This window comes from Anarhichas minor, unplaced genomic scaffold (assembly GCF_050575085.1).
Source record: "Anarhichas minor isolate MPS153535 unplaced genomic scaffold, ASM5057508v1 ptg000040l, whole genome shotgun sequence".
Classification (NCBI taxonomy): domain Eukaryota; kingdom Metazoa; phylum Chordata; class Actinopteri; order Perciformes; family Anarhichadidae; genus Anarhichas; species Anarhichas minor.
The window spans coordinates 4,404,377-4,417,414 of NW_027466486.1; the positions used below are offsets into that span (position 1 = coordinate 4,404,377).

At 43.5% G+C, this 13,038-nt stretch overlaps 1 protein-coding gene across 1 annotated transcript in view; it reads left to right on the forward strand.

The window, feature by feature from the left end:
- The first annotated feature begins 924 nt into the window (after positions 1 to 924).
- otomp (otolith matrix protein) overlaps positions 925 to 13,038 on the forward strand; it is a 52,679-nt gene continuing 40,565 nt past the window's right edge. Inside the window, exons 1-9 of the mRNA XM_076108059.1 lie at positions 925 to 1,180; positions 1,396 to 1,532; positions 1,798 to 1,900; positions 2,116 to 2,301; positions 3,616 to 3,790; positions 4,087 to 4,154; positions 5,532 to 5,716; positions 6,031 to 6,230; positions 6,393 to 6,491. Of these exons, the coding sequence (XP_075964174.1) occupies positions 1,090 to 1,180; positions 1,396 to 1,532; positions 1,798 to 1,900; positions 2,116 to 2,301; positions 3,616 to 3,790; positions 4,087 to 4,154; positions 5,532 to 5,716; positions 6,031 to 6,230; positions 6,393 to 6,491 (1,244 nt within the window). The 5' untranslated portion in view covers positions 925 to 1,089. The remainder of the gene's footprint in view (positions 1,181 to 1,395; positions 1,533 to 1,797; positions 1,901 to 2,115; positions 2,302 to 3,615; positions 3,791 to 4,086; positions 4,155 to 5,531; positions 5,717 to 6,030; positions 6,231 to 6,392; positions 6,492 to 13,038) is intronic.

A 13,038-nucleotide genomic window follows, 5' to 3' on the forward strand; every position in this document is an offset into this window, starting at 1 on the left:
AAATGCAATGTATTTATTCAGTACATTCATTTTTTTTAGATCCTCATTTACTAAACAACATTGACTGTGAGACAAGAAGCGTCAACTGGGTGACTTATAGCCTCAGCGAAACAGTTTCAGAATTGAAAACCCTGTTTTCTCCGTTTGCTACTATTTGATTGCAAATACTGCTTGATTCAAAAAGTCCCACTGTGCTTCCTTGTTCCTTTACCCATGCATGCTGAGAACCAGATACCGCAGCCTCCCCCCCCCCAAAAAAAGAGCTCTCCCTCGCGAAAAAAACGCTTAATGAAAACTAAGATGACCCTTTATGTCCTATAAGCAATCATGCAGATCTGCCATTGCCAACTAAAAGGTGGATTAGAAGATGAGTTAATTTTACTTGACTGCTCAACAACCTCTACCTGTTTCGATTCATCTAATTCTTGTTTGGCTCAGTGGCTCTTCAGAAAATACGTGTCAGTGAGTGTGTGTACAACGAGAGAGAAAAGGGAGAATTGTATGAAGTAGTAGATATGTTTTCCCTAATGGGTCCCGCGGCTGCGAACAATCGCCAGTGCTGTTTTGTTCTTGCTTACCTGGGGCTTTAGTATCCAGTGAACAGGAGCAAGACCCAGCCGGTATCTATTCTCCCCGAACACGGCTCCAGTACAGAGACACATTGTCCAAAGCTTTTTTTAATTAAAGACCCTGGGTCAAGACTCTGTGCCAGGTGACCTGAACTGCTCTGAGCCTACGTGTGTCTATTGCTATCCTCACCACTGGGGATAAGTCTCAGTGGATAATTGGAGGTGGAAATGCAATACTGATATCATGAGATGGAGGAAGGATTATCCACTGGAACTTTGATTTAAGAGGAGGAGAAAGAGGAATAATACAATGTTTTCTTCTTTCCACATCCAGCCTACCTGCCTCTTTCTCCCACCTTTTACCCTCTCACCCCCTCTTTCCCACTTTCTCTCTCATAACCAGGTTACAAGAGAGGGAGGGAGTAGCTGAGGGACTATTTTTCTTCAATGAAATCCACCTGCTCCTCTTCTCTGTTGTATTAGAGAGATTTTTCCAAGCAGGATTCCCACCAGAGCCGACATGGAGCATCTAGAGAGAAGACTGCCTGTAGCATTCCTCCTCCTTCTGCCTCTTCTGTCTGTCAGCTGTGTCTCCAATACCAAAACTACAGGTACATCCAAAAGAGAATCAATTTAAGACTATTGTAGATTAAAAAAAAAAAAAAACTTAAAATAGACTTTATTAACTCTTACTTATGTGTGTTTTAAGTGATGTTTTACATGTTTTAGAAGGTGAGGTTCGGGGTGTAGTTATGAAACATTTGCAACCCTAAACCAGCATTTATTTTTCACTTAAATTGCAACTCTTCCCCACTGTTTTGTGCAGTCTCCTGGTGTGTGTTGTCTGACGCTGAAGAGCAGAAGTGTCTGGATTTGTCCGGGAACGCCACAGCTCAGAACATTAGAGGAACTTTACGATGCGTCCGTGGCCTGAACACCAGAGACTGTATGAACAAAATCAAGGTACCTGAAGAAAATGGAATGGAGAAGTGGATTGTCCAGTTTGCATTACATAATATGACAATTTTAACCTCCATTATTTACTCAATTTCCCCCAAAAAGTGTTTGGTTGCGAGGGTGTAATAAACAGAATTATTTCACCTGGTCCACAGCAGTTCTTCTGGACAAGTGTTGTACACCGCCTCAATATGTCCACATTTGTTTTTATAAATATTTGGTACTTTAGCAGCGACATTTGAAATTGACAAAATAAATGTGTTTTTGTCAGAATGGGACAGCAGACGCAGCCTCCATGTTTGCTGACGACATCTATGCTGCTGGCTTCTGCCACGGCCTGGAGCTGGCTGCAGGAGAGTCCCATAACGGAGTCGGTAAGTCACGGGTTTGAGCATTGCAGCACTGAAGCTTCAGCAGCTTAACTAATGTGACTCTCTGAAGATAAGGTCATGGTTATACCTACACAAGGGCGACAGATACAGATGTAGACACATCATTCTTTGTGTCTTGTATCTTTATTAATTACTATATTACCTTTTTTCTTCAAGCACCGCTGATTTGACAAATGATTCGCACATGTTTTCTCCAGATGGTCTTAGCTACTACGTGGTGGCGATGGCACGTCGTTCCTCCTCAGACCTGTCCCTGCTGGAGATGCACGAGCGCAGCTCCTGTCACCCCGGCATGCGCACCACAGTGGGGTGGACTGTTCCTATTGGCTACCTGGTCAACACGTCCCAGATCAGAATTGGGGAGCAGTGCAACTTCCCCAGAGGTGAGACAGAGCGGGACGGGCTCGGGAAGGTGAGGGGCGATGTATAAAGTGTACGTGTGTGCTGGTGCGTCGAAGCCGTATGAGAGGTTCAGTGGGAGGAAGCAGTGGTGTGAAACCAAGAGTGAAGAGATTCAGGGGAGGAGAGGAGAAGAGCCAATTAGAGAACAGTTCATCTGTCTTTGTAAATGTGAGAGAGTGTGTGAGTGTGCGGTTTAGCAATGAACAGAAAGACATATTAGAAGATGGTAATTTCTTCAAGAGGGGGAGAAGGAAAGATGAGGCCGGCAATATTTAGCCTAGTTTTCTTTTCATCAATAAATCCCATGACACCAAAAATGAATTGATCCCACGAACAAGTATAATGTTAGTGTTTTTGTAAATCTGATATATCCTAATACTCTTTGCCACAGAGCTCCACTGTTTTTCAAAAACTATTAAAAACACATAAATGCCAAAAAAAAGCATTGCACTTGGTGACATGTTTCTTTAATATGAAAAAATGGGCACTGTAGTTTATTTTGAGCCTGTAAATACCCACTCGACCAGAAAAACAAATCTCTATTAATCTGCATCTTAAAATAGTCAGCTGCAGATTATTACAGCAATATTGACTTTAGTTTCTACTCAGCCTTTAAAGAAATTAAACTATATATTTGCGACCCATAATAAGAGTTTTCCATCCTCAGTGGTAACCAATGCATTGGAGCTGAGAGCACAAGTAGTGTCAGTAAACACTATAGATACTACAACACTATGAAAAAGGAGAAATTAAAAACATCTTATAAGACAATTACCACTTAATACTTAAAAATCCAACAGATAATTAGCAGAGAAGATATTTTGAAGACCCTAACTAATGCAACTAATGATTATTTTCATTATCAATAAATCTGCCAATTACTTTTACAAATGTTTAATTAAGTAAGTAATTATTTGGCAGACAAAAAGTGAAGAAATGGCTGTTACAGTTTCTTAAAGCCAAGTGTTTTCAGTTTATCACATAAAACAAAGAAAAGCAGCAAATCAACACAAGTTAGAAGCTAAATCTGTCATTTTATTCAAGTGTCAAAGTAGTTCTCAATTCATATTGAGTTAATTAATCAATCAAGTGTTTTGGCTCGAAGGGTTGGTTATAGTTTGACCCTTCTTTTTGACACTCCACTTGTCTTCAATACACGTAATATAATTTAGTTTAATTCTAGGGGTGTTAGACGTGTCTAATCTGAGGACTGACTTTATCATTTTAAATGAAGTCATCCTCCTTCACCCACTCCTATTCTTCCTCCTAACTCGTTCTTTTGTCTTTTTCACCAGCCGTTGGCAACTTCTTTGGTTACAGCTGTGTGCCGGGTGTTAAGGACATCCAGCACGACCCGAGAGGCAACAACCCTAAGAACCTGTGCGAGGCCTGTATAGGAGACGATAACGACAGACACATCTGTGCCAACAACCACAGAGAGAGGCACTACGGAGAAGCAGGAGCACTGAGGTACAACACTGACAATAATAACATGGGAAATAATATGCTAATGGCACCCAGAGGCGGAGTAGTTAAAACCTCTGCCTCTGTGCCTCCTCTCGCTTTCATCCAGTTCAGCCTGCTGTCTCCATACATTTTAAAAATTGTCATTATAGCGGCCTGTTCTGAAAAATATAATAGAGTGATGATAGTAATAATACAGTAATGAATGATTAATGACCCTCATGATTGTTTTAGGGTCTGTAGAAGACACAACATGAGAGAAAAACTCTTTAAAACAGACTACACCTGTGTTTTTCTTTCAGGTGTGTCGCAGAGAACCTCGGTGACGTGGCATTTGTCAAACACACAACACTCTTTGACAATTTGGACGGTCAGTGTTAATATGCATTTTTTTTTTTTAAACCACACCACTGGTTACATAATGATGTCATTGTATTATTTAAATGATGTATGATGAGGTTACTTGGGGCCAGCAAAGAGAGAGCGTGCTAGTCCATGTCCAGACACAGGATGTCAGTGTTTCACAATGTCTCTCTTAAGAGTCTTTTTCACAGTGTGTGAAATGAATCCCGAAAATACAACGAACAGATTATATGTGTGTTATTGAGACAGAGATAGACAAAGACACAGATGGATAACTATTGGAATGAAAGAGAGTATAAGTGAGAAACAGATATGAAACAGACAGGAAGGGGACAGACAATGGTTCAGACATGTTTGTCCAGCATAAAAAAATGCTCCAATTCTTTGTTTGCTGCATCCGCTTCTCCGCTCTGGGCAACATCCCAAATTAATGGCGATCATTATCACAGTCACGCTACACAGACTCTGCTGGTACAGCCGAGAAGAAGCCGTTTGACACCGGCTCCGCAAACAGTGTAGCTGTCTAACGAAGCATGCTTTTTCATATGGTTCACAAACGTCCGAGGTCAGCGCAATTAACGGAGGGCAAGAAAACACAGGAGGTCTGTGCTGTTGTCGAGGGAGGGAGAAAGTAGCTTCAAGGTGGTCGATCTTTTGCCTCTAATGTGTTTGGCTAAATGGGGTTTTGTGTGCTTTTTAGATTATTAGGTGGCCAACCAAATCTCACAAAATTCAAAAACAGTCCCGTTGGACTGTAAATTTCCCCAATCCAAGCCACTAACATTGGCCTAAACTCTGATATTGAAGCATCTTGGCTCCCACACAGTGGATGTGTCAGTCTTGAACAGATATATTTGTTACTGTAACCCCACAAAATAATGTAGTTATCTAAATCATGCCCCTTGCCTTTGGTGGTAAGGTTGCTACTGTAGGTAGAAGCTATAATTAGCCAGGGATGCTAACGTTTGCAACTTACGTTAGGGCAAATGAACATGCTGTGTAGTCCATTCTTTACACTTCTTGTCTCGTATCTTTGGTTTTGGAGAGGACTAAAAAAGATGTCACCCTCGAAACTCTTCCCACAGCCTCCACATTACAGCATTACTAAAAATGTTTTGGCATGTGGACAAATCCAAAGCTTGACAGGCCTTCAAACATCGAGGGACATTTATAGCATTTATAGCAGGTGGTAATTTAGCATTGGTCCACTTTATTAATAATCAAATATTATATAGATATTCTAGGCGGAATATAGTGTTATTTTTTCTTTGAAAAGTGTCTCTTTAATTAGTATGAACTTACATGATCACGTTGCTTCTTTGAGTGGGAATTCTAAATGGGCTTGAATTAAAATCGGACGCACCTTCACTCCACTGCGGCCCAGGTAAGAACCAGGAGTCCTGGGCCCTGGATCTGGAGCTGGAGGACCTGAAGCTGCTGTGCCCTGACGGAACCGAGGCGGACCTGGACGAGTTTGAGCGATGCCACCTGGCAGCTGTCCCAGCTAACGCTGTGGTGGTGCGCATGGAGGACAAGTGTCGCGTCTGGAAGTTCCTGGAACGTTTACAGGTGGGTGTGGACAGAAATTGCATCATCCGTGTGTGTGTGTGTTAGTCTCCAGATATGTATGGTTATGTCTGTCTCGTGTCTCTGTGTTATCGATCAGCAGTGCAGGTATCTGCTAAACTGTCATCCTTCTGCCTTACTGAGTGTGTGTGGGAGACGCCAGGATGACTGATGCGTCCTGCGCTGATCCCCTGGCTACACACACACACACGCAAACCCAAAGAAACACACACACATGTACACACAGCACGCCAACGCACATCCACGCATGCCCTCATGCATTAAGTCCTGTCACACACTCGCTCTCTCTCCTGCAGAATGCGTTTGGCAACTCCACCGAGGGCTTCCGCCTGTTCAGCTCAGCAGGCTATGGCGAATCCGATCTGCTCTTTAATGACGCCACCCACCACCTGCAGAGAGTTCTGGGTAGCTACACCTCTTGGCTGGGCCCCACTTACACCACCGTGCTGCAAGCCTTCGAGTGTGAGGGTAAGAGTGATGATGTCTTTTTGCTTCTGTAAAAGGGTGTTTGTGTGGATCTGTCGATGAAAGCGAGTGGCTAATTGGCTGGAGGAGTGTTTTCTCCTTTGTGCGTGTGTGTGTGTGTGTGTGTGTGTGTGTGTGTGTGTGTGTGTGTCCACTGCAGGCTGTTCTCATTATTGCGCTTTCCCTCCAACAGGCTTCTGCTGATGGAGCAGGAGGACGACATCCAGCATATCAACTTCCACCCCATCCCTCCGTCTCCGTCCTTCCACTCTGCCTTCCCTCGCTGCCATCTGTGCCCCTCTGCCACTCCGTCTCGCCATCTCTCTTCATCTTTGCTTTGCTTCTTGTGTTTGTGTCCTCCCTGCATTTCACCACCCATTCTCTACTATCATGCCATTGTCCTCCTTTAACATAGTGCTCCACTCTATAGTGTGCTGGCTGGCAGGGTAGGACATCGCTAAGAGGGGATAATCGGCTCGGAAATACGTCAGAAAAATGTCCTCGAAAATGAGTTTAGGTTTTAAGATGACACTGGGAAGAAAGGGTGGGAAACAGAAAACAATAAAATAGAATAAAAGTGCAAGTTAACGAGTTCTCATGGTTTTGACAGATTGTGTGTCTTATAAAAGAGGACGTTGATACAGACTTTAATGGAAATGCCACATAAACATGAAACATCTTCCCCAATATTGATTTATACATACAAAAATAGTCCTGTTAAATTTCCCTACCCTGTATGTTTGTCAGAAAATTGTGTTCTGGTTGCATTAGTCTAAGCATCAATACCACCCATGCACCCCACAACCTCCTCCCACAGGGTCTGTCTCTGGCACTGAACAACTGGGTGCTATTAACTTTGAGCTTAGAGGTCTCAGTTACTGTATGTGTGTGTGTGTGTGTGTGTGTGTGAGTATAGACTTTTTTCGCACAGCCATTATTGTCCTAATTGGCAGTCTGGCATATCATACTGTGTGTAAGAGAGAGACAAGTGTGTGTGTGTGTGTGTGTGTGCAGGTGTCTGTATGTTTATGTGCCTATGTGTTATTGTGTTGATCGGGTTGCTGCTTTCCCATGGCTTGTAGCGTTTTACTTTGGATCACTGCTTTCTCATGTCTGGTATGGTGGACTGTACTATGCCAGCTCGCAGTGTTTTGTTACACTATACAGTTAGGAGAAACTGGATTAGGGCTTGGGCTGCCTCCAGTGACCCCCGAGTGATTTTTTTTTCCTCATCTGTGACATTTGCATCACCCAGAACACCCAAACTATACTTTTCAATGCCTACTTTGTCTTCAATGCCTACTTTGTCTGTCCTCATTCAACGCGTAAAGGAATAGGTGGATATCATTTATACATTAAGTTTGCTCATAATAGCGAGACCTTGATAACGATAGAAGTTACTAACAGGAGGATGTCCAAGGCTGGTCTTAGAGGAAGAAATTAGTCAGTGCAGTGTGTGATATTATAAAATAATTGTTATGAGGAAGAGTATTGCTGAATTAATGAACTATGAAGAAATGGCGATTGTAAAAAAAAAAAAAAAAATCCATTACATTTTCGGATATGTTTAAGGAAGTGTAATTAAAGAACAGTTAAGCGTGTTTAAAGCCTCACTTGACTCACAGAATCATGTACTGTAAACGTATACCGACTGTAATTCTGGGCTTTAATCGTCGTCTCCATCTTTATTATTTGCTTTGCGTTCCGCACCACAGCGCTCAGCAGTAAACTGATAAACCGGATGAAATTCTCCTCGTCAAACTGTGTTTTTTTCACCTCACGGAACTGGAAGAAATCCAACGAATAAGAACTAATACAACAGATACAAATGCAGGATGTATTTGCAGTCTTGCTGAGGCACTGCTTCTCTTTGAAATAAAATGCTGTCACATTTCATAAATGTACGGGTTACATTTTGGCTCTCGATGGCAAAAAAAAAAACTCCTCACGTGTGAATGTGCGAGATGAAAGACGCCACAATTCTTGAGAGAAGCAATAATTTGCACCTCATTTGCGAAGGGTAAAGGCATGACTGGCTGTGCAAATTCAGTTCTGGTTTGTACCATTGGTGCTGTTTCTACTGATGTCCGAAAATGATGTAAATACTCCTCACAGCTTGAACGTGTAGTGCTGCAAACCTTTCTTTTTCAACCAATTAAATGAATGATGATAAAAAGAATCTGCAGTCTTTTCTGTCTGACTTCTAATTATCCTGAAACAGCTACATGATATCTGTGTGGAAATGAATTATGCTTGATATCATCTCTCTTGGTGCATCTCACACTGCCTTCTCTCGCTCTCAGTTTCTCCGCCTCTTGCACACACATCCAATCAGTAATAGGCTGTTTGCTCCCTCTCTCTGTCATTTTGGAAAGGTAGGAGAAAAGGAGGAGAGGAATTAGGTTGTAGAGAAGTGGAAAAAAAGAGGTCTCACACACACACACACACACACACAAAGGCATGCATACAGAGACTCAGGTGTTCACTCAGGTGGAGAGGAGCACCTCCCAGGTAGGCAGGTGAATCAGGGACACCAAATCATCATGGGTGGTCCCCGCGTAGAGACAGACCTCTACTCAGCAGGCACCAAAATACCCCTGCTGGCACTGTTTCAGCTCATTTACAACATTAATCCTTGAGAGGAAGTCTGTGTCTGTGATGGAGGAGGACCATTTAGCTGCGAGCAGATACTGTAGATTAAACTGCATTGCAGCAGAGCGCTGCAATCGCTCTCAATCCTCAGCGCTCTTGCTGACCATTTTGCAGTAATGCACAAATAAAAACAACTGATGTGACCTCAGTGCAGCTCTCTCAGCCTCGAGGTGCGGGGTTTGTAAGAGAGGAAAGTGTGTAAGTGGTGGAAATGAACCAGTAATTTAGTATTTTAGCATAAATACGGACAACAGAAGTGACAAAGATAAAGATTGAGAAGTAAAAAAAAGATAGCTTTATATAATGGTAAAATAAAAATACACAACATTTATATTTTGATCTCAAAACTGTATACGTTGATGTATTTCTGTTTTATGCCTCTGCACTGCAATTCAAGGGGGGCATTTCATTTCATATGATGCGCTGTTATAGATTAATACCCAACAGTATTTAAAGTGTAGTTCAAATCGACCAGCTACATTACAATCTGTGATAGAAACGTTTACTCAAGAGTGAGTATTAACACTTTATTCCACTTCACTTCGACTACATTTTACACTTATCTGACCCTGATTACTGTTTCTGCAGATCTTTCAGATAAAGTACATGATCAACTTGCAACATATGACTCATTGATATATAGTTCGCAGTAGTATATCATGTAGTTAGAATTGGCTCCACATTTAAGCAATACATAATTAAAATGCTGCTAACAATGGATCACTGATAACAATCTATGAAAATAGTAAATGCCATTTTCGGTTGCTGACAGCACTTCTTTTTAATGGCGGCCTTTATTTGCAATGAGGGTATTTTTATAGTGTAGTTTTACTTTTACTTCAGTGAATTATCTTAACACTTGGTTAACCTATAGTCCAATATGTTGTAATACGAGTCTGAAAGGGGACATTTTGCTTGTAGAGCACTTTTGTAGCCTACATTTTGATCATTAACTTCACTTTAACTTCGGTATTTGAATAGCTTCTTCCACACCTTGTGGCCCACTTATCTGTATATAAAAGTGTATATTTGCGGTGAGGGTGTGTGTGTGTGTGTGTGTGAATCTGTACAGGCGTGTCTTTATCTCCGCTGGCACGGGTGACGGCACGGGACAGGAGACAATTTAACCGTAGGTTGCGAGGCGAGAGCGGCAGAGAGGAGAGGGACGACAGTGATGGAGGGAGAGAAGAGGGAAGAGTGACAGGTAATCCATCAGAGGCGTTACTGTCATTATTCAATTACCACCCATCCTTAGCACTCCTGATAACCCCAACACACACACACACACACACACATACACAGATGCAAGCAGTGGGAAGTTGCATTGAAGAAGCAGATCTTCTTACACAAGGTGGGTTTGTGCTGTGTGGGTGGCGAGGTGAGTCGTGACACAGGGCTTGGCACTGGTTCTTTATATGCTTTTAGTGCAGCAGACCCTTAAATCTCCACTCCTTCCTCTCTCATGTCCTCTACTCCCCCTAACATCCTCCACTTTTTCTCCTCCACATCTCTCTTCCCCTATCACTTCTTGCCCCCCCCCCCCCCCCCCCTTCTCCCTCCATATCTAGTTCCCACCGTATCCCCCTTTCCCTCTTCCTCCTCCTCCTCTTCTTCTTCTCCCTCTCCACAGTTCATTCCGTCTCCTGAGCGCGGAGCCGATAAGGAACATGGAGTATGATTAGACGCCAGTGACACCAGGCTTATCGCTCTGCTCCCATAACACTCCCCAGATCACTTGCACAATAAAAGCCAAGCAGCACAAACACACACACACACACACACACACACACACACACACACACACAGCGAGGCTCGCAAGACTGGCTATCAATTCAAAATATGTTTTTGCGCTCGGTTTGTGTGACAGCACATGCTGCCTCCATAATGACGCACGAACCGTGTGAAAAACGACCCGCGAGCCGCAGGTTGCTTGAGTGTGAAGCGGCGGGGGGGAGGATGTTTATGCATTACAGTAGTTTGTGTAGGTGAGAGTGAGTGTGACACAAGGGGTGCAGGGCTCAGTGGGTTCTGCTGTACGAGAGAGTTTCAGGTCACAATCGCTAGATGGCACTGTCTCCCCAGCAGTGCAGCGCATCCATCACGCCTGTTCCAATGTAACCGTTGTGATGCCACAGGGGAATCCAAATAGCACACTTACTGAGGCTCCTCTCTCCCCATCACAACTCTGGGGGTTTCCGCATCCTCCGCCTCCCTCCTATGTTGTCATTCCTCTCCTCCTCTTTGGTCATTTATACTCCTCCTTTAAGTCCTCATCCTATCTTCCTTCCTTCTTCCCCCCCTCTTGTTCTCTCCTCTCTTTCTTTTCTGCTACCATCAACCTTGTTCCTCTTATTTTCCTGTCCTCTACCCATTTTTCTCTACTCCCCTTAATCCTTGCACTTTCTCATATCCTCTCCCTTTCTTTTCCACTCTCACTTGCTGTTCTCTCCTTACTTAGCTCCCTCCTCTTTCATTTATTCTCCTCTTTGTGTCTCCTCTCCTCTTTTTTCCTCTTTACTTTTTCTCATTTCATCATGTCCCCCTTTAAACCACCTCAAAATGTATTGCCTTCTTGTTTTCCCCCCCATCTCCCCCCTCTTGTCCTTTCTTACTTTTTCTCCTCTCCTTTTTCTCCTCTTCCTCTTTTCTTTTTTCACTCCTAATCTCCTCTCATCCTCATCCCCTTTCCCTCCTCCTCCTCCTCCTCTCAACTCTCCTCTCCTCTTTTTATAATTTCTTCTTCTCTTCCATACTCTCATTGCCTCTTTCTGTCTCTCCTCTTCTACACATCCCCTTGTCCTCTCATTTTTCTAATTTCTTCCCATTTCCTTTTTTTGTTCTCTCCTCTTTTCTCCTCTACTTCGTCCTCTTTCCTGACACTTTTCTCTTCTCCTCATCTTATTTTCCCCATACTACTCCTCTTTCCCTTTCCTTTCCACTCACCTCACATTTTCTCTCTCCTCTTCTACTATTTTGTTTCCCCTCTCCTTCTGTGCACATTTCTCCTCTTATCTCCTCTCCTCCTCCATACTCTCCTCTCCTGTTGTCTCCTCTCCTCCCCCATACTCTTCTCTCCTCTCCTCCCCCATACTCTTCTCTCCTCTCCTCCCCCATACTCTCCTCTCCTCTCCTCTCCTCTCCTCTCCTCTCCTCTCCTCCATGGGACAGTAGCTCTGTAATGTTGTTAGGACATGCTCTCATTAATAACCTACACTGTGAGAGTCTTTGCTAGTGAAGCGTGAATCTCTCGTTCGTTTGGGGACGAATAGAGGGTGTTTCACTGTGTGTGTGTGTGTGTGTGTGTGTGTGTGTGTGTGTGTGTGTGTGTGTGTGCATAAAAGAGAGAAAAGAAAATAAGAGAAAACTCAATGGGTGGGTGCCATGTAAAAGCATGTGTTTCCTCACATTGTTTAATAGCGCTGGATCAGCTTGCGGTCTGCTGCAGCAATATGTTTTATGTGTGTCTACTGTAGGTCCGTGGCTCAGTACCAGACGTCCTTGAGTCTGACCCTGTTAGAGAACCTTGCCTTTGGGCATCCCATGGCCCAGTGCTCATTACTGCTGTAGGCACTCACACACACACACACACACACACACACACACACACACACACACACACACACACACACACACACACACACACACACACACATGCACGTCCACCTGCTCACACACAAACTCTGCACCGCACAAGCCACAAAGCCATCGTCTTGTGCGCTAACACCCACATCCAGTTACAGGTACAAGCAGGTGCAGTCCTCAAGGTGTGTGTTTGCGTGTGTGTATTTATGTCCATTATCTTATGAGGTCTAGGTAAAAGAGTACATTTGTGAGCAGCCCTTGTCAAACCTCATTAGGAAAAGGGTTATTCTAAGTGTCACACATAAACGTGAAAGTTATGGTAATGGGTCCAGTCAGGTAATTAGCGGTATTTAGGAGGGGAGGGGGGAAGAGGTTAAAGGAAGTTAGAAAGTGAGTGTAAGTCAACACAAGTATAACAAGGATGTGTGTAGGTGCGCAGCATGTGTGTGTTAGATTTATGCTCCGTGTGCCACCTCTATCTGTTCCTGTGCTCCATAACGAGCCGACAGGTGTACGAGCCAGCAGGCTGTACACTGACTGATGCAGTGATAATGCTCATACACACACACACACACCACAGAGGTAATGTATTGAACAATAAGCGT